General features: G+C 38.1%; 1 protein-coding gene across 4 annotated transcripts in view; it reads right to left on the reverse strand.

Moving 5' to 3' along the window:
* PFDN1 (prefoldin subunit 1) overlaps nucleotides 1-22612 on the reverse strand; it is a 56358-nt gene that overhangs the window by 15299 nt on the left and 18447 nt on the right. For 2 of the 4 annotated variants that reach the window (XM_005881052.2, XM_014529074.1), the window contains exon 3: nucleotides 21011-21095. In XM_005881052.2, coding sequence (XP_005881114.1) covers nucleotides 21011-21095 — 85 coding nt within the window. Of the gene's footprint in view, nucleotides 1-8034; nucleotides 8089-13707; nucleotides 13780-21010; nucleotides 21096-22612 lie in introns of those variants that run through there. The other 2 variants (XM_014529076.1, XM_014529075.1) reach the window with 2 other exon arrangements.

Genomic DNA, 22612 nt, shown 5'->3' on the forward strand with positions numbered 1-22612 from the left:
TGTCAAGAATAACTCGTAAGAGGATCAGGTTTGGAAGGGAACATTATGAGTTTAGTTTTAGGCATTTTAGTTGAAGAGACCCAAGACATCCAAGTGCAATGGGTCTGAAGTTCATAGAAGTTTGGGATGGAGATATAATTTTGCATACAGGTAATACCTGAAGCCATGAGAAGGCTGAAATTCCTAGAGAAAGAACACAGAATAAGAGGATTTACTTAGTCTTGTAGAAAGTCAACATTTAGTAAGACTGAAAAGAAGAGGAGTAACCAGCAAATAACACTAAGTGGGAGGGAAACTATCAGAAACCAAGAGAAGCATTCAAGAAAAAGGATGAGATCACTAGAAATCACTGGAGGCATTCAAACAGAAATATTCAGAAATCGTTGGAGGCAGGGGAGGGGAGTGTTACATCAAGCGGCCTCACTATGGCTCTTTGAGACCTGACCCAAAAACTCCAGGAAGGAAAATTACCTGAGATTTTAATTGTTACAAATTAGCCCCAAGAGCATATGTAATGCAGTGTCAGGTCAAATAATTTTACTTCCTATCTTCAATGATACACTGGGCTTTGCACAGGTCCAACACAAGAGTTGTAGAAGTGTCAGTATAATTATGCCCAAGGAAATGATTAGAAGGGCTAAAATGCTTCATTCAGGAAATAAAGCAGCAAAGAGAATGTCCTTCAGAGACCACTAAATGCCACAGCTATGAATTGTGTGCAGTATAACTGTACTAAGGATATAATAAACATGACAAGTATTTGTCTGTTTCAGGAACTGAGTAAAAAAGATCAGGAAAAGGATGGAGAGATCACTACCAGTATCACAACCCTGGGGTCTTTGATTCATTTCTAAAACAAAACAAAACCCAAAACTTATAGCCCAGAAGGAATACTTTCCTAAGTTCCACCACATGTAAGAAATAAATGTATACAGTACAGAATAAAGAAATCTCATGAAAACAAACTTTATAAAAGCAAGAGGTTTCCCATTATACATTGTTTTATTTCTGCTTCTCCAGGGTCAGAAAGCCAAGTCAGTAAGGACTACTAAAATTCTACAAGTCTTCCAAATAAAACAAGTTACTGTTATAGTTTATCTTTAGTTTGCCCAAGTCTTACAAGAGCAAGAGGATCAAATCAACAGTGTTTACTGTGGAGTTTGGCCTGTAGGCATGGTAAAGGGGCAGGTAAGGGTGTGTCTTCTGAGTGAGGAAGTAAGGGCAACACCTTGCATTCTTGGAAGTGGAGGTGTAATTGACTCAACTGTGGGTGCAAGACTAGCACACAGGTATGTGCAGCAAAAGCCTGAAGTCAGTCTGATCCTACTCTCTTGTTCAAGCAAGAATTTCTATTTTCTTACAACTCAACAGCAAAAAGATATATAACCCAATTTAAAAATTAGCAAAGGACTTTTCTCCAAATAAGATGGCCAACAGCACATGAAAAGATGTTCAACCTCATTAGTCATTAGGGAATTCAAATAAAAATCACAATGAGATACTACTTTATCCCATTACAATGGCTATAATCAAAAATAGAAAATAAGTGTTGGCAAAGATGTGGAGAAATTAGAACCCTCTAATATTGCTAGTGGGAATATAAAATGACTAGAGGCCCAGTGCACGAAATTTGTGCACTTGGGGTGGGGGTGGGGGTCCTTCAGTGCATCCTGAGCCCTCTCGCAGTCCGGGAGCCCTTGGGGGATGTCCAACTGATGGCTTAGGCCTGCTCCCCAGACATCCTGAGCGCTGCCGTGGAGGTGGGAGAAGATCCCACCACTGCGGCTGCACTCATCAGTTGCTTCTGGCTGAGCAGTGCTCCTCCTGTCGGAGCACACTACCACCAGGGAGCAGCTCCTGAGTTGAGCATCTGCCCCCTGGTGGTCAGTGCACCTCATAGGACGGGTCATTCAGCTGTTAGGTCGATTTGCATATTAGCCCTTTATTATATAGGATGATCTTTGGTTGATTACCTCCCACCCACCCACCCACCATTGGGGCCAGGGCGGGACGCAGGAAGTTAGCCAGCCAGCGAGGAACCGCAGGAGGGCTCCAGGGCATGTCTGACCTGTCTCCCTCAGTCCTGATTGGCCGGACCCCAGCAGCAAACTAACCTACCAGTCAGAGCATCTGACCCCTGGTGGTCAGTGCACGTCATAGTAACTGGTCGACTGTCTGCCCCCTGGTAGTCAGTGCATGTCATAGCAAGCAGTTGAGTGGCCTTAGCATATCATTAGCATATTATGCTTTGATTGGTTGAACAGATGACCGGACATTTAGCATATTAGGCTTTTATTATATAGGATGCCAGCTGCTGTGGAAAACAGTTTAGCAGTTACTCAAGAAATTAAAAGATAAAATTACCATATGACCCACCAATTCCACTCCTACATATATATCCAAGAGAAATGAAAACAGGTGTTCAAACAAAAACTTGTAAATATGTATAGCAGGTTATTCATAATAGCCAAAATGTAGAAACAACTCCAATGTTCATCAACTGATGAGTAGATAAACAAAATGTGGTATATATATATATATATAGAATGGAATATTATTCTGCTATAAAAAGGAATGAAGTACTGATACATGCTAAATAGTATGACACAGATGAACCTTGAAAACATTAACCTAAGTCAAAAAAGCCAGACACAAAAAGCCACATACTGTATGATCCATTTATATGAACATCCAAAATAGGCAAATCTATAGATACACAAAACAGATTAATGGATGCCAGGTGCTGGGGGGACGAGAAATGGGATTGGTTAATGGGTAAGGGGTTTCTTTTGGGGGTGATAAAAATGTTCTAGAATTAGACATGGTGATGGCTGCACCAACATTGTGAATTTTACCTCAATTAAAAATCAAAAATAATTCCTAGTCTTCTCAAAACGCTGCATCACAAAGGAGAAAAGATAGGACAGGAAATTCCTGTGTTTTAAAAACAGGCATGGCAAGTCAAGTTCCTAATAAATTATTTTCACAGCAAATCAATCTTTACTCCACCCAAACACTTAAGAGTAACACATACACAAATTGGCCAGGGTAAAATAAAATGACGTAATTAATTTCTGAAAATTAACTTTAAGTTATCAGCAGAAGCCCTAAACATTCAGATTAATGAGTTAATAAGGCACTCCGGGAGAGCCAATGGACAAACAAGGGTAAGGAAACTTCTATGTGATCACAGTACTACTTTCCAATCGAGTAACGTATTTATACAACTAAAAAAATAGAGATATGGCAACCGGAAACCCATAAAAGGACCTGGAGACAGTGAAAACAAGCAAGAGCTCAAAGCCACCGTGGGCACAGATGAATGACTCATGGGCACCTCCTGTGCTGATTTGTACAGGTTAGGAGAGGGCAGAACGACAAATACACTCCAATATCAAAGGGCTATTCATAAAGCTTTCAAAAAACCTCTCTTTCTTTTCATTAAGAAAGAGAAAAGGAAAACGCAGTTATACCGGTCAGTAGCACCAAGACACTACTGTTCTCTAACTCTTAAGCTAAACCTCGAGGTCAGACAAGCAACCCAAGACAGTTGCACATATCACTTGGAGTGTTTGTAGGGACACTGAGAGGTCAGGTCACATCACCCAGTGACATTTCTCCATGCACGGTGATGCAGGGCTCATATCATGATGAAATCACTCTATAGATCAGACGTCACAGCTGCCACTTGTCCCTACTTCCACACCCACCCAAGTTACCATGGAACCGGTACAAACAGAATAAAGTTTAATATGCTGTTGGCTCTGATCTAAGTAGCTGACATAACACCAATTAAGTTTATAATGACACTGGAGTCATAAAAGAGCACTTGGCACACTTCTTTGCAAACATGTTTTAAGGCGTGGTTTTCATTTTGCCCTTTCTTCAATTTCCAGATGCTAGACCACTTAGAAGCCACTTATCTCTTTACTTGAAGAGTTGGTGTTTAGTAATGCCCTAGCTGGTTTGGCTCAGTGTATATAGTGTCGGCCTGTGGACTCAAGGGTCCCAGGTTCGATTCCAGTCAAGGGCACATGCCCAGGTTGTGGGCTCTGTCCCCAGTAGGGGGCGTGCAGGAGGCAGCCAATCAGTGGTTCCCTCTCATCATTAAAGTTTCTCTCTTCCTCTCCCTTCCTCTCTAAAATCAATAAAAATATTTTTTTAAAAGAGTTGGTGTTTAAGAAGCTTATCATTTTATAAGAAAAGAACCCCTAAAATTAGAGGGCCAGCTATTAGAGGGCCCAACCATGGCCTACGAATCCCCATTTCTGAGTGAATAACATAGTGGTTAGAACCTCAAATCTGGAATCCTGGATCCCACTCTGATCTGCCTCTCCTTCCTGACTGATCCTGTGAAATACACAAGTGAACTCCATTTCTAAAGCATGGGCAGAGGTCACCAAGTTTATGAGATGGCTTCACCACAGAATCCATGGCTATGAGGAAATAAGAGCAGCAATATCACTAACCTGCTGGCACTTGCATCCTTGAGCCCACTGACTAGCCCTACCAATAGCTAAATTTATGCTACAAATGGAAGGAGTCATCAGGTCCATTGGCCACATTTACATGGTGTATGCTGGAGCTATCTACAATGGGTCCTTTGAATAAAATACAGAAAGCTATATGTTTGCATAGAATACCCTATAGCAATTAAATGAGTAAACTATATATACTAGTATATAGATATACACTAGTATATAGAGATACACATATATTTATCTATATAATAAAAGGCTAATATGCAAATTGACCAAAACAGCAGAACAACCGGTCACTATGATGCACACTGGCCACCAGGGGGCAGATACTCAACGCAGGAGCTGCCCCCTGGTGGTCAGTGTGCTCCCACAGGGGGAGCACCACTCAGCCAGAAGCCCTGAGATGGGCTCACGGCTGGCGAGTGCAGCAGCAGTGACGGGAGCCTCTCCAGCCTCTGTGGCAGCACTAAGGATGACCAACTGCTGGCAGTCGGACATCCCCCTAGGGCTCCCGGCCTGCAAGAGGGCGCAGGCCTGGCTGAGGGACCACCCCCAAGTGCATGAATTTCGTGCACTGGGCCTCTAGTATATATATAAAAGCCTGAGTGACCATTACGACCAGACAACCAGCCGGTAGCTATGACGTGCACTGAACCACCAGCAGGCAGACGCTCAACACAAGAGCTGCCCCCTGGTGGTCAGTGCGCTCCCACCTCCCGCGATCCCTCCCCCCAGCTGGCCAGCCCTGATAGGCCTTGATTGCCAGCCAGGCCGAGGGACCCCACCTGTACACAAATTCATGCACCAGGCCTCTAGTACAGTGGTCCAAAAGGTTGGCGACCACTGCTCTAGTGTGTGTGCGTGTGTGTGTGCGTGTGTGTGTGTGCGTGTGTATTATATATATGTTTATATATAATATATATGTATTTTTTAATTTGAGTAGAGCTTAAAAAAAGCAAGTTATTGAAAGATATGAACAATACAGGGGTGGGCAAAAAAGTAGGTTTATAGTTGTGAGTATATGAAACAGTTTATTCTTGCATTGTTATTTATTATTGTATTAATATTAACCTACTTTTGCCTACCCCTGTATGGTGTCATTTGTTGAATATAAGATGCTATGAAACATGGAATGGAAAACTATATACCAAATACCTGTTAGTAATTGCTTTTGGTGAATGGGAATAAGATTGAGGTGAGTTTGGGAGGGATGTAACAAAGGAGACTTCAATTTCATTAGTATTGTTTTTATTTTTGTAAAAAACAAATAAAAAAGAGAGTAAATATTACAAAATGATAGCATTTGTTACCTCTAGTTTTTTTCCAATTTTAAAAAAAACACACACACACAACAAAACTTTATCTTATAAGCATTTGGTGGCATACGCTCAATCAGTAAATAGCTACTGAGCATCCACCATATGCAAAAAACAAAACCTGCACTTAGCGAGTATTTACCGTGTGCCAGGCACTATGTGATTTACACGTTATCATGTTACAGGGTAGACAGGCACTTTTTGTAAGGGAGAAATGCTCATCCTCCTCACCTCCAGTTTAAATTAGTTCTAGTCCCGGGCTCCTCAAGCTACTCTCAGGAAGGCTTTTCTGATTAGTATGTTTGGGAAGAGGATCTGTGACTCAGCTCCTTCCACTCCTCCAGGATCTGCCTTATTTACAGAAGGTACACATTTTCCTCATGAGTTTGACAGACAGGCTCTGCCTGCCCCTGCAGAGAAACCTGTGGCTGTCCTGCACATTTAGAGATTTGTTGGGTAAGTTCATCAAATCTGTATGCCTAATTCTGGAGTAGTGTTAGAAATCATTATTATTGCTGCACACCTAAGCCACATCCTTCAGCCTAATCTTTATCAGTAATAAAGGTAAAATATGTAAGAATATTTATATCAATCTGCCTTTCAGTTGGTTCCACACTTAGGCAGGAGATAAACGGGTTATTTATTGTCCCTCTCCATCAACACCGTTATTGCTGTTTTACAGAAGAGGATATTTAGGCTTAGAGACACTAAGTAATTTACCCAATTGGAAGTAAGTGGCAGAGTCAGAGTTCAAATTCATATTCATTTGATTCCAGAATTCATATCCCTTTTAAATGAAATGTATTGGATGACATTGGTTAATAAGATTATACAGGCTTCAAATGTACATTTCTATGATACATGATCTGTATATTGCATTGTGCCCAACACCCAAAGTCAAATCATCTTCCATCACCATCTATTTGGCCCCCTTTACTGTCCCCACCCTTCCCTCTGGTAACCACAATACTGTTGTCTGTGTCTATGAGTTTTAGTTTTATGCCCCACATATGAGTGAAATCATATGGTTCTTAGCTTTTTCTGACTGACTTATTTTGCTTAGCATGATATTCTCAAAGTCCATCCATGTTGTCTCAAATGGCCATCAGATATAGAAAAAGATGCTCAACTACACTAGCCCTTAGGGAAATGCAAATCAAAACTCACACCTGTTAGAATGGCTATTATCAACAAGACAAGTAATAACAAGTGTTGGAGAGGTTGTGGAGAAAAAGGACCCCCCATTCACTGCTGAACTCACCTCCCTGATGTTCTCCCAACTCCTCAACTGTGCTCTCACCTCCAAGCTTTTATACTTGCTGTTCTCTCTGCTTGGAAACATCTTCTGCCAAATGTATACATAGTTTCTTGCTCTTCAGGCTTCTGTTCAAATATCACCTTATCAGATAAACCTTCCCTGTCAACACTATATAAAAAAAGCTTATACACTCCTATCATTCTCTGCCTCCTTACGCTGTGTTGTTTTTCTTTTTAGCACTCATCAATTATATTATTTGTTTATTATCTGTCTCCCCTCCCACCCTCCAGAATATAAGCTCCAGGCCATCAGGGCCTTAGCTAATTTTGTCTTCACTGCCTATAATAGTGCATGGTACATAGTAAGTACAATAGACTGCTGGTTCCTTAATGCATAAGATTGAAAGTGAGAACAAAAAAAGCCTACATAATGAGACACAACCCCAAAGCAATCTGTATAATCAAGACATCAACAAACGTTTAATAATGCTTTTTAAAAAAATATATATATATATGCATACCTTATTCCTGATCTTTCTAGCAATTATTATTGGCCAAAGCCTTAGGTCATGAATCTTGGAATTGTTTAGTTCTCCGAAGGAAGGAAAAATCAGTTATAAATGAAAAAGTTCAGCCTCTAATATTGAAAGCATCAAAGCTTAAAAATTTAGGCAATCGCCGAAACCGGTTTGGCTCAGTGGATAGAGCGTCGGCCCGCGGACTGAGGGGTCCCGGGTTTGATTCCGGTCAGGGGCATGTGCCTGGGTTGCGTGCGCATCCCCAGTGGGAGATGTGCAGGAGGCAGCTGATCGATGTTTCTCTCTCATCGATGTTTCTGACTCTCTGTCTCTCTCCCTTCCTCTCTGTGAAAAATCAATAAAATATATTTTTTTTAAAAAAATTTAGGCAATCAATATTTTATAATTCAGTTCAAAACTTGATCCAGTTTAAGGCTTCAATATAGTATCAGAAGTGCCTTCTTCCTCTTATGTTTTTCAGCACCACCTATCTTTCATTTTCCTTGGATGCCTTCCCTAGAGAAAACAGTCTGCATTATTGAAGGCTTTGAATTGGAACGCCAAAGATAGTCCAGGATCTGAATGGAAATTGATGTTTTTCTTTACAAATTTCTAGAGCTGATTAAACCTGACCAGAAATGATTCTTGTGCTACTTGTAAAGATCTAAAGGGCTACCATATATGTCATTCCACATGTCTCGCAGGACTGTATCATCTATAGGGCACAAATAATCTTGAACATTGTGTTATAAATTATACATTTGAGACCCTTTAGTAAAGTTAGAATGATTATTTCATTAAATTAGAGAGTAAGGAAGATTAGCAACTTAAGAAATATCTAAAAGTAAACATTCCCAAAGCCTGCAGTGTCCAAGTGCTCAGAACTCAAAATTTTAAGTAAATATCAGGATCTTCATTAACATAGGCTTTTCCAAGACACACACACACACACTCCAAGAATCTCCAATAAAAGCAATCCATTTTTTTCTTAGGTACTGAAGTAATCAGGTCAGACCCCCCCTCACCAAAAAAAAAAAAAAAAATTGCACAAAAGAAAGGATTTCGGATAGGATGTCATGTACAATCAATCAACATGCAACTTCCAAATATAAAAATCAGTAAGTCCTCAGGTGAGTCAAAAAGGATGTAGGACACCAGAAATATAACTGAAAATTTGCTTCTAGTTTTCACACACTCCACCACTAGTAAATACATAGCAGGGTATAGAAAAGACATTTAAATTATTCCTTCAGTGAACGTCAACAGCTTTACAAGCAAGTACTAGATGGCTATCTCTGCTTTCCAGAAAGTTATTTCTATTATTAGGGAGAAGTTAAGGCACACAGAGGTTAAGAGCCAAATCCAAGTAGAGCTTTAGCTAGCAAGGTGTGTTAAAATGACATGCAGGTGTACAAGAGTGGCATGTATTGTTAATTTTATCAAACAATCTGAATCTCTGAATACTGAGCTAGGGGAGAGTACTAAATAGAAAGATATCTTTATTCTCACACTAACTCCCCCATTTTTTAACCACCATCCTCTCCTTCTCATCCTCTCTCACAGGCTAACTGCACATTTCCACTGTCAAAGCCACATTAAAGGATGAGCAAAAGACCACAATCGCCGGGCTAATCTCTGACACAACCACTGATCAGAGCATGCTCCTTGAGTCCCACCTCCGGCTCCACAGTGTAAGTGGATGTGGAGTTTGGGAAGAGAGAGAGCTCAAACAATGTTCTTGTCAGCACTTTAAACAACAAATCCATTCAATGAGAATGGCACCATGTTCCTTTTGCCCTTTCTCCCTAGGAACTAAATTAAACAGATTACAGACAGTGGCAAGAGCTAGCTTAGAACAGCCTCCCCCTTATTTGTTATTTTTAGCAATTTAGTCCGACAACGCCTGACAACGAAACATGCCTAGAATAGCTAAAAGGAGGGGGGGATTATCAGATACCACCAGCAAAAAAACACCAGTCATCACTTCCTCCAAACCTAAGAAAGAATCATTTTCCATGTCTTTATAGCATCACACAGAGTTTGAGCTTTCAGAGTCTTATATAAAAACAATACACATAAAACATCATGGAAACTGATAATGCTTCCTGACCTGGAGTACTGTTCCACCCTCACATGTGTTTTCTTAAAAACAAAAGCAGAATAGAATGAACAAATTGCTTTAACACAAAAGTTAGGAGTACAATGCATCTGTGTCCATTTTGGAAAAATTCCTCACAAGAAGTTTGGATTAGAAGATATCTAGGGTCATGTACCCAAAAGAATGGCTTTATGAATAGTTATGGAATTCTAACATTATACTGATGGCAGTTGAGAGATTTTTGTTTGAAAGCAAGACAAGGTGAGGTGAGAGAAACTACTCTTATTAACTGTAATTAGCTAAATAGCATCATTTATACACACTGTATTTATAAGTGAAATAATGTAGTGAAATTTCTGAGAAATGAATAAAATGGTAAAATAAAAATCATAAAGCCCTATGTATAACTACCTGCAACAAATTAAAATTCATAAAAATATATACTACAAAATTCAATAAGATACCACTTATAAAATGTCCATGTATACTCAAGGAATTTAATAATTTACCAACATTTTCTGAACATTTTTGCCACTATTCTAAGTATCGCGTATTTTATAAGAGAGTATAGTTTGATAAAGCACTACAAATAAATATAATAATGTCTTCCTATATATGTTATTTTAATTTATGTATGTGGAGTTAATAAACTATTACCCAGCTCTATCCAAAATTATCTCTAAAACAGGTGATGCCTAATATAAACTACCTTTAAGCCATCGCATGCACATCTCTGAGATTTCGCTAATTTAAGCTACTACTACAAAAACATCAAAGGAGATGCTGTCACCTTTTATTACATTTTAACTGGCAAAGCTGTAGGAAGACTAGTTTTATTTTAGCTTTAGAAACAGATTCCAATTAACTTTTTAAATTAAGGTAATGGTCTGGACATAAAAGAAAACTGTTTTATTTGGCCTCCCTCCATCTTTTCATTTGAAGGGGCATTATTGCTCCTAAAGTGGCAACTCATAAAAGACCAAGGCTATAATGATAAACTTAATAGAAACGGCCCTAGATATCTTCTAATCCAAACCTCTTGCTTTTACAAATTAGGACACTGAGGTTTATAGTAGAGCGAGCATGTCAAACTCGTGGGTGGTTTGACATGTTCAGAGTAGAGCAAGGGCTAGAATCCAGAACTCCTAATTCAACAGAAGGTATTTAAATAGGCATTTAGGGTAATGAATGCCCTGCTTTAAATCTAGTAGACTTGGAGATCTCTATTTATTGTTCAAACATCAGTTTGGATCTTGTTTTTCTGAGCTGACAAGAACAGTGTGCTCATTAATACAGGTGTGGCCTTGTCCACATTTAGTACAGAACAATTCACTAATAGATACTTACTTCAGATTAGAGGAGACCTGTGATTTATGGCTCAGAGTAAGAGTTGTAAGATCTCAGGTACAGTGTACTGATCAACTTCATCTTACCTTCTAGTTATAAGAGCAGGGAGGCATGCAATAAATAAACATGAAAGAAAATTCAAAGTCTAACTCATCAAAAGCAATCATTCTCTAAACAGACTGAAAATGACTAAAGGAACTCTCAAGCATGGGAGGAAGGGGGCTAAGGACAAATATTTATGGTAAGGCAGAAAATTATAGACCATATAAAGCAGGCAGTATTGAAGGTTGAATTCAACAACCCTCTGAAGCATTCAAAGGGATAGTCTGGTGTGGGTATAGACAAGTAGTCCAAGGAAGGGAATCAAGGATCCCTGGGAATGTATCCTGGAAGAAAAGAATAATCAAATCGAGATGCAAAAAAAACTAAACTCTGGGCTAATTGGAAAGCTGAACTCTGGGCTAATTAAAATGCAAATCCTTCCTTTACCTTAGTCATAAAATGAAGGTGCACATCAATGAACAGCAAATCTCTGTAACATATTTTACAGAGAAATAAGAAAAGCTGTCTAGCTAGTAGGGCAAATCTATTTGAATTATTTACATCTAAGTTCTCACAAGACCTGAAATATTTATATTGAAGAAATTAAGTATATCATAGATAGTTTACATTTGGGCAAATCAGCATTTGGATCATAACACATATACACTGACCAAGGCATTGATAATACAGGGGTGGACAAAAGTAGGTTTACAGTTGTGAGCACACGAAACACAGAGTTTATTCTTGTATTATTATTATTATTAATTATTGTATTATTTATTTGTATTATAAATGTGAACCTACTTTTGCCCATCCCTTGTAGAACCAATAAAGAATACTCAACCAGAAAAAGAGCATATGGGCTTTTTTGGACTCACGCCTATTCTCTGAAAGCCACAGAGGATTACATAGCTACATTAAGCCCTAAGACACCAGGACATAGAGAATATATATAGTTCACTATTAACTCTAGTTTCCAACCATTAGGCTCTGTTAGACTTAAGTCTTAAATAACTAAAAACTATTTTTAAAACATCCATTTTTATAAATGTTGAGAATGCAAATGAACTCCATGAAGAAATGAGTATTCATATCTGAAATCCCAACGTATGGGACAATAAGAGAAACTTCAACAAAGACTCCCAAGTCTAAAAAACAGAAAAGAGATTAATTTACTAACTTGCAATTAGTTTTTTAAATTAAAAAAAAAAAGACACTCAGTGGTATCTAACTATCTAGCTGCTACTGAAGATGGGAAGTCATGAAGCTAATTTTTAGAGTAGAAACATGTAGACTTCTCTCCAGGACTCAAACTTTCCTGGGTTGAGGTGAGAGAATGTCTGAAAAAATAGCTCCCCTCATCAAAGGCTCAGAGTTTGTTAAACTGGGCAAACATTCTATGAGAACATCTTGACTTGTTAAGGATAAAAATGGACTGTCTGGAAAGATAAATCGTGACACATCTATATAATAGAATACCATTATTAGCAATGCAAATGAACAAATCACAGTCTCCAGTAACATGGACGCACTTCACAAACAAAAGAAGCAAGGCAAAAAATATATCTAGTGATTTTGTTCATATAAAGTTCAAAAACAGGCAACATTAAATTATACTATTTTGGGGATACACATATAGGTAGTAAAACTGTATTTTTAAAAAAGGAAATAATTACACTGTTGAGTTTTCTGTACATAAAAGTAATACATTTTCCTTAAAAAAAAAAAAAAAATTATCACAAAAGTTAGGGTAGTAGTTGGGAGGGGAGCGGGCAGGGATAGCATTGTGATCAGGAAGGGAGGGGTGAGGAGGGGCTCTGGTGTCCTGCCAGGTTTTTATTTTGTGGCCTGGATGATTGTTATGGGTGTTTATTTTATAATTATTGACTAAGCTATATGTATTTTAATCTATATTTCCATAAATACTATATTTCACTACAAAATAAATGAACTTTTTAATGAGTTCGAAACTTTAAGCTATGCAAGCAGATGAACTATGTTTAATTCTTGTTTAATGTATAAAAAACATTCTATCACTGGCTCTGCTCTCACCTGCCCTTCTCTCTTCATTGAAAACACAGACAAGAATCAGTGCCCATCATATCATAGTGTCCACTTAACATCACCTCCAAGGTGCCTCCCATCATATGCATAACAGAACCACCTCTACAATAAAGTATCTTAGGGCAAAAACTGGACATCCATCCAAGTACCTACCAGTCACCACCCATGCTATGGAAAAAATGATGCTCAATAGGCAAAGTAAAATCTCAATCATGAGAACTCCTCCAAAACATTTTCTCATCAGTCTCAGAACTCAGCCAACTGCAAAGTGTCACAGGCACCTCCTACCCAGTTCTCTTGCCACTATTCTTCCTACTTTTTTCAGGAACCACTGTCTAACCAAAATTGTCATTTTTGTGAAAGAGTCAGGATTTGCACAGTTTCTTAGATTTTACTTATATTATGGGCTGGAGAGCTATTTCACAACCCTGGCTTTGTAACATTCTGCGTCAAAAGTAGCACTACGCAGGCCACAATGTCCTGAGTTCCCTTATTCTTATTTTTATTCTGTCATTGCTGAGCTAATCAGGGTGGTGAAACCATGTCAGAGACAGAGGGGAAGGAAAGTAGTCAACCAGTACATGCATGTGCCTAAAATACTATGGGGGCTTGACTACAGGCAGAGAGCCTGAAGCAGAACCTGTTTGGCCCTTGCTCTGGAACAAGAGAGAGAACATAAGAGTCTGGTGGACAAAACGTGTTCAAATACATCACTGAAAGCTTAGTTATCTCAAGGATTCCAAATAGTTGAGAGTCATAAGGCAAGGGGTCAAAAATTGAGTTGTAGCTCATTTGAATGCTGAATCTAAGTTTTCCTAATTGCAAAAGAAGTCCACATTACCCCCCAAAAAGTGAGCAAAAATATAAGATGTATTTTTGCCCTAACCGGTTTGGCTCAGTGGATAGAGCGTTGGCCTGCGGACTGAAGGGTCCCAGGTTCGATTCCGGTCAAGGGCATGTACCTTGGTTGCAGGCACATTCCCAGTAGGAGGTGTGCAGGAGGCAGCTGATCGATGTTTCTAACTCTCTATCCTTCTCCCTTCCTCTCTGTAAAATATCAATAAAATACATTTTTTAAAAAAATGTATTTTTCACTCTATACTAGTATATCTCCTAATCTATCAATAGGTTTTAATTCAACTTTAAGTAAAACTGCCCTGGACAGTTTGTTCAGTGGTTAGAGCGTCGGCCCCCAGGACCAAAGGGTTCAATTGCCTGTCAAGGGCATGTACCTCGCTTGCAGGCTCAATCCCCATCCCAATTTCGGGGTCTGGCTCGGGTCTGGCTCAAGCAGGGGGCAACCAATCGCAACCAATCGATGTGTCTCCCTCATGTTGATGTTTCTCTCTTTCTCTCCCTCACCCCGTCTCCCACCCTGTCCCTCCCCCGCCCCTTCTCTCCCTCTCTCCCTTTCTTCTCCCTCTCTTTCACTGTCTCTAAAAAAATCAATGGGAAAAATATCTTCGGGTGAGGATAAAAAAATAAATAAGTACAACTGAGTTTTCTCAAAAAAATAAAAAGATTTCTCTTTGTAGCATGCTATACATTTCAAAGAGAAAATTATTTTTACAAAGACAGATAAGACTCAGAGTCATAATTCCAAATCCCAATTATATTCATCTCATTTTAAAAAATTATGCTTTGTTCGTTTTTAATAATAACATACTGTATTATGCAGTATATACTCAGCCATCTTTTTTAAAAAGTTATATTATCAATATTTTTAAAAATAGAAAATTCCCTCAATGACAAACAACATGTTTACTCTATCATACTAAAGGGTATTTTCTCTTGACTAGAATCAGCATCATTGATCTAATCACTATTAGGATGAAATGGTGATATTCCCTCCCAGAATCTGATCTATCACCTTTATAAAGGAAAGATAAAAATCTATTTAACATTATCATATTGTGAGTCTGTTATGAAAATATTTCCTAAACAATCCCACTTAAGTGATTATAGTCTAAAGAATAACCTTACATAGGGGTATTAAAATGTAAATATGGGGTTTTAAAAAGAAAAACAATAAGACTAGCTTTCCAAGGTTAAAATAGGACTTGTCTTTACCTTTCTAGTAAGTAATATAACTCCCTATCAGGGGTACATGAGGGCAGTGTTATAGTATCCCCCCCCCCCCCCCCCCATAAGAGGAAAGGGCCAGCAGGTAAGGCCACAAGTTGGTTGACAATGTAGGCACAGCACAACAGAGTTAACAAAAGTTAGACAAATTCTAGGTAAGCTTTGCACTATAAATAAAGACTAGGGGGAAAGATCTGGAGAGGGCAAACATAAAGGAACAGTAAGAACAGACGTGAATAAAAGGAAATCTATGAAGTACTCATGGAAATGGGCTCTCAAATTAGAGACCCTGAATCAAGACCAGCACCAGGTCATAGAAAAGGAGGCATTCACATAGCAGGCCAAGCTACATGCTTTGATCAGAAACTGGACCTATGTGCCCTGGCAGGGTAGTTCGGCTGGTTAGAGCGTTGTCCCAATACTCCAAGGAACACATACAAGAATCAGCCAATGAATACACAGCAAAATGGAACAACATTTCTCTCTCTAAAATTAATAAATAAAATTTAAAAGAAAAGAAACTGGACCCATGGACTCAGACCAAAAACAACCTTACCCCTTCAGAGATGAATAAGATGCTAAACAGAAACAGTCTGGCACTTGTTTGCAGAGTTATGTATACACTGTACCTCCCCAATTTAAAAAATATGTTTTTATTGATTTTAGAGAAAGAGGGAGAGATAGAAACAATGATGAGAGAGAAACATCGATTGGCTGCCTCCTCCATGGCCCCCACCAGGGATTGGGCCAGAAATCCAGAAATCCGGCATGTGCCCTGACTGGACACTGAACCGGGAACTCTTGGTGCATGTGTCAGTGCTCAACCACTGAACCACACCAGCCGGGCATGCCTCCCAATTTAATTGTAAGGAATCTGAGGGCAGAAATTAACATGCTAATGATAACTAAACAGGATTAAGACAAAACAGGTTAGACTGGCAAAAATACTGGGGCCCAGAAGAAGAGACTGCATATTTGAAAGGAGGAACAACAATTGGTATGCTTTGGGAAAAACTATTTAGAGCTCTGAATCTATATCTAGTTTCACAAAGTAATAGGAAACCATAGTTGTAATTATTTCAACTAGTAATAGCTCAAATGCCCAAATTCCCACATTGTGCTATGAAACTAGGGAGAAAAAGGAAAAAGCACCCAATTTAAAATTGAGGAATCAGAAAACGATACTCAAGAGAAATAGCCCTAAACTAAGATCCTAAAGATTAAGAGATGGAGCTGGTGGTAAGGGCAGGAAGAAGTTCCCAGTTAGAGGGAACTACTTTTACAAAGACCTAGTAGAAGCATAGAAAGCACAGCAAGTTCTAAAAACAGAATATTTCTGCATGGCTGAAGCATACAGTGTAAGAGAAAGCAAAGGAATGAGAGAGATGAGAAAAATAAATAGGAGTAATTTCATAAAGAAACTTAAAGGTATATTTAAGTTTGAACTTTTACTCTAAAAACAATGATGGGTTTTACAAAGAGGAGTGATATTGTGCCAGGATAGTAAGAAGCTAGGAAAATTCCTGGACAAGTGGAATGGGGAAACTGAGACAAGAAAATTAAACAAGGCCAAACAGTTGGGGCAGTCTGCAGCCAGCTTGTGAATTACAAGACTTTATCTTTCCCAACCAAGGGCACTTAGAGCAAATGATTCACCTCTCCTCCCTGACAGAAAATATATAGCTTAAATCACCCTGGCCTGGAAAAATAAGAGAACAAAGATCCAATTAATGGCATTTGTGCCAAATAAACCCAAGGACAGATGAAGACTCGGGGACAAATAACAAAAACCCCCAAAGCATCTGGTTGGTTGGGATAAATGTAAGGCAGGATAGATAGCTGCTAGGGCAGGAGGAAGGGAAAGGGGTTAAGGGGGGAGTTTATTTCACCTACTGAACAAAGAAGTCAGCAGTCTTGGTACTTCCAAGATAAAATCACCAGATGTTCTCATAAATTCTGGGAAAAGCCACAACAATGTAAAAGGAGAACCTTAAAATCTAGTCCACCTGGCAAGGGAACCTTGAAACCTATTGGGGGGAACTTGAACCCCTACCAGGTGTGGCATTCAAACTATCTGAGTTGCCCGCTTATGCTTTATGCCTAGTGTATTCTTAATAAATCTGCTTGCTTTTTGCTTCCTTAATAAATTCACTTGCTTTGTTTCAACACTGCTTTCTGTCACTCATCTGAATTTTTTCTCAGGATAGTGACAAGCACCATGGAAGGGCCCAGCCAGCATGGCTCAGTGGTTGAGCTTCAACCTATGAACCAGGAGGTCACGGTTCGATTCCCAGTCAGGGCACATGCCTGGGTTGCTGGCTCAATCCTCAGTGTGGGGCATGCAGGAGGCAGCCAATCAATGATTCTCTCATCATTGATGTTTCTTTCTCTCTCTCCCTCCCTCTCCCTTCCTCTCTGAAATCAATAAAAATATATTTTTAAAAAAAGAAAAAGAAAAAGAGCCAAGGAAGGATGAACCCCTCCAACTCATTCTAATCTAAATATGTTAAAAGGACTGGAAGGGGGAAAGCTGGAGATGGAAAAACCAGTTAAGAATCTACTGCAGCCCTGACCGGTTTGGCTCAGTGGATAGAGCGTCGGCCTGCGGACTCAAGGGTCCCAGGTTCGATTCCGGTCAAGGGCATGTACCTTGGTTGCGGGCACATACCCAGTGGGGAGTGTGCAGAAGGCAGCTGACCAATGTTTCTCTCTCATCGATGTTTCTAGCTCTCTATCCTTCTCCATTCTTCTCTGTAAAAAATCAATAAAACATGTATTTTTTTAAAAAAGAATCTACTGCAGATGTGGGGGTAGCTGGTTTAAAGGTGGGAGGAAAAATTCCTGAAGAAAATACCATTTAATAGAGAAAACAGGAAAGTAATATTCAGAGATAATAAGAACTTTCCAGAATTGATGGAAGACACTACTCCTCAGATTCAGAAAACTCAACTTAATCCAAGTAGGACAAAGGAAAAAAATAAAAAGACTAAATTCATATCCCAGAGAAACTACAAAGCATTAAAGAAAAAGAGAGAGGGGGGTCAATAGAGGGGGAAGGAGGGGGCATCTGTAATATTTTCAACAATAAAGATTTATTTTTAAAGAAAAAGAGAGAACATTAAAAGTAGCCAGAGAGAAAATAAACAAAGGAACAACACTTAGACTGATAAATAACTTCTCAATAGCAACAATGGAAGCCAGAAGTCAGTGGAATGTTATCTTTAAGAAAGCTGAGATATTCCTAAACATATAAAGCAAAATGAAACATACCCTCTGAACTATGTGCACAGTAATAATGAGCACTTACAGCACCCAGATAATAGTCTCTAAATACCATTGCCCACTAAACTGAAAGACTAAGGAGGAATTGATAAACACCATCATAGAGGGAGATTTAATACATCTCTCTAAATAACTAACTAAACTAAATAAGCGAAAGAAAATCTGAACACTATAATTACCAATGTTTGTGTGTATGAATGCACATGTGGGTGTGTACATATGCATATATTTCAGTCTTAAGTAACAAAAGGTATAGCAGTGGAAAAGTACAGGATTGTTTCAGGGAAGACAGAGTATGTACTGGGTGATACTATTAACAATACATGATAGGGCAGTATTGGAGAGTATACAAAATGTAGAGGTAGGGATCATAGAATAATTGAATGTTGAGGTAATAAGGAACCTACAATGGTAGGAGAAATGGAAAACAAGAAATTAAATATAGCCCAGCCAGTGTGGCTCAGTGATTGAGTATCAACCTATGAACCAGGAGGTCATGGTTGAACTCCTAGTCAGGGCACATGCTCAGGTAGTGGGTTCAATTCCCAGTAGGAGGGCATGCAGGAGGCAGCCGATCAATGATTCTCTCTCATCATTGATGTTTCTCTCTCTCTCTCTCTCTCTCTCTCTCTCTCTTCCCTCCCTCCTTTCTGAAATCATTTAAAAAATTTTTAAATTTTATTACATATAAACTAAATTGATATCACTAAAGTAGAAAGTTATCAAATGATGAACTATACAGATTGCTCATTATTTTTTTTAAAAGTGCATATATATGTGTATGAATGTGTTTATCAAATAAAGTTTGGAATGATACACACTACTGCAGAGGTGACATATGGGAGTGTGCAGGGAAGAGGGGAAGGTTATATTTTCATTTTATCATTTGTTTTCTTTTCTGACTGTTTTTCATTTCTATAATGCACTTATATTGCTTTTATAATATAAATAACAGTAAAATGAAAGATTAAAGAGAAAATAACTTCCTAGGGTAGAGGCTAGAGTTTATCTGCTAGTTTTTTATAGCTATAATTAGCATTTCAAACAGGTACCAACAAGCCAGCTAATCTACTTCTATTATCTGACAGATATCAGGATACTTAGTATGTGAGATTCTATGAAAGAAATGTTTAGAAAATAAATTTCCTACTACTCATTAGAACTGATAGTATGCTAAAATAATCATCTGTGGCAATTTTTCCTTGACAATTTGTTAAATTATAAAAGTTAACACATACTTGTTACAATTTATCCAACACAGAGATCATAAGAGAATTATATACACATTATTTTGCATCTTCCTACTTATTCATCAGGACAATTTTTAGATATATTTGCCTACAGTTGCAAAATCACATTTTTTATCTACATGAAACAGTTGTGATTGGAGTTAAGATACAGTACTTTTGTTTGAAAACCCTAAAGAATATAAAATTCTATCTAGAACAATTGGCTGACAAAAATGATAAAACAGGACACAATAACAACCTGATTACTGCAGGAAACAGTTTTTTCTTTTTTGTTTTGTTTGCTTGCTTATTTGTTTTGTTTTCACAATACATCTTTCTAAACTACAAAACTATTATCAAGTTTGTTTAAATTATCATCAGTAGTCAAACAAAAATCAGCCTAAGTAACCTAAGACACTACATGCTCACCCAGGCCACGCCAAGTCAGTGCCCCTGAGAAATCCCCAGAAGGCTAGCGGGTGTCTCACCAATTCAGCAGAGGGCTGAGTCAGATTCTGAACCACTGCCTCAAGTGGTACTCACACAAATTAGATAAAGTGACCTATGAAGTCATTGTATCCACCCCATCTCAGGAAATCTTGTTCCCAAAGAAATAATAACCAGTTTTTTGTCCAGTCCAACTTTTGCTATAAACAGAATGCACCTTTCACCGAAGCCCAAGAAGAGTATCTCATCAAAAGTCTTAATGTATAAGGACATTTTAATAATAAACTTAAATTTTCCAAAGATTTACTAAGCTACTTTTACCTATACTAATGATTTTCCCTACCTAAAAAATAATAATATGTTTTCCTCATCGGAGCACTATCCTTCAGATAGTTAATTAATTATAGCTTAATAATCAGTCCTTGTCTAGAACCCAATCTATGTTAAAGTAATTACAATGTGTAAAAGAGACATACTAGTATATCAAGATCCTTTAGTATTATCATTAGCCATGCTCATACCCTACCAGGTACAATATGTAGTGGTTAAATATATGTTGTGTTATTTTTGTATTTTAAAAACAGATATATTCATTCAATGGCAAAGGAGAAAATACACTCAGAATAACAGCATCCTATCTTCTTCAAAATTCCCTAGTTTCTAGAGACTTTTTTGTGTCTTATACACTGCCATTAATTTGACTGCTTCATAGCTCTAACACAATTAGAAAAAAATGACATAATGGCATGACTTTAGCAGGCATACATTTCATTTAATATGACACAATGAGATAATTACTATTTTCTAAAAGTTGGCTACTTACTGTCAATATTCACTCAAAACTTACTTCCAATTCTTTAATTTTTTCCTCTGCTATTTTCTGTTTCTCTAACAGCTGATTGTGAATTACCTCCTTAGACTGAAGAATAAACCTACAAAACACAAAAAAGTTGAAGATGAAGCCACATGACCACTTTATTCATCAAAATCAACAAATATTAAACTAAGAAAGCTAAAGGAACAATCTCCCAATTTAGGACTAATAACATGCATTGTTATGTTAATGTGACAAACTCCAAAAATCACCACAGGTTTAAACCTTCTTGGCAGAGAAGGAATAAAAGCTTAAAAGTAATTTTGCCTTCTTATCTAAGAAGAGAATCAAATCAGGCTTCAAGTAAATTCATAAATAAATGGAGAAAAAATATAAAGGGATAAAAATCTATTACAGGCTAAGAGAAAAGTTAACAAACAATAAAAATCCCCCATAATTTTTATTTTACCAGTTATCTGTATCAACTTTTATCTAGATATTTTTTAAACAATATTTATAAATTAGAACTCTCTCTCCAATCTTTTATTTTATTTTTTTGTTGTAACAGCAGTAACTCATGACCTTTTAAAGTCACAATCAAGTACTGTGTTAGGATCAATGCATCAGTGTTTATATGAGTTCCTAACACAAAAAGCGCTGTATAAAGTCTAGTATCTTTTATTATTATTTCCAGAGTGTATAATACCTCTGAAAAGCTCAAAATGCACCAGTGGAAAATTTCAACTTTTTCCATTTTATAGTCAGACATGTTATTTACAACAGATGAGGGTGGAAATATGGGGAAGCTTTAAAAATTAACACTGAATCTGTTCAGTGACTTTATGTTCATAATTCTTGCTGTAGGGAAAGGAAGAACAAATTACTTTATAGCCTCAAGTAAGTGAACTGAAATACTTCCCTTCTACTGGAACTAAGGGAAAACCTCAATTACACAAATCTCTTTTAGGACTGTCCTAAAAGTAGGCCAGTGATGGCAAACCTTTTGAGCTCGGCATGTCAGCATTTTGAAAAACCCTAACTTAACTCTGGTGCTGTGTCACATATAGAAATTTTTTGATATCTGCAACCATAGTAAAACAAAGACTTATATTTTTGATATTTATTTTATATATTTAAATGCCATTTAACAAAGAAAAATCAACCAAAAAAATGAGTTCGCATGTCACCTCTGACACGTGTGTCATAGGTTCGCCATCACTGAACTAGGCTATAACAGATTTCAATTAAAGATTACAATTAATTAAGTGAACTGTTTCTTCTCTTTGTACATAACATAGGAGTTTCTAACAAAGAACTAAACATCTCTTAATGAAAAGCCAAACAAGAAAACATATCAAAGTAGCAATATGCAGTTTCCTCTACCAACCTCACAAAAACACTGTCTTGATAGGTTCTTAGCAAGAGGGTCTGTTTCTATAGATACTAGAAGCCCGGTGCACGAAATTCATGCACGGGGAAGGGGGGGGTCCCCCTCAGCCCAGCCTGCATCCTCTTCAATCCAGGACCCTGGGGATCAGGCCTAAACCAGCAGTCAGACATCCCTCTCACAATCCTGGACTGCTGGCTCCTAATCGCTCACCTGCCTGCCTGTCTGGTCGCCCCTAACTGCCCTGC

The sequence above is a fragment of the Myotis brandtii genome, unplaced genomic scaffold, assembly GCF_000412655.1.
Source record: "Myotis brandtii unplaced genomic scaffold, ASM41265v1 scaffold668, whole genome shotgun sequence".
In the NCBI taxonomy this organism is placed as follows: domain Eukaryota; kingdom Metazoa; phylum Chordata; class Mammalia; order Chiroptera; family Vespertilionidae; genus Myotis; species Myotis brandtii.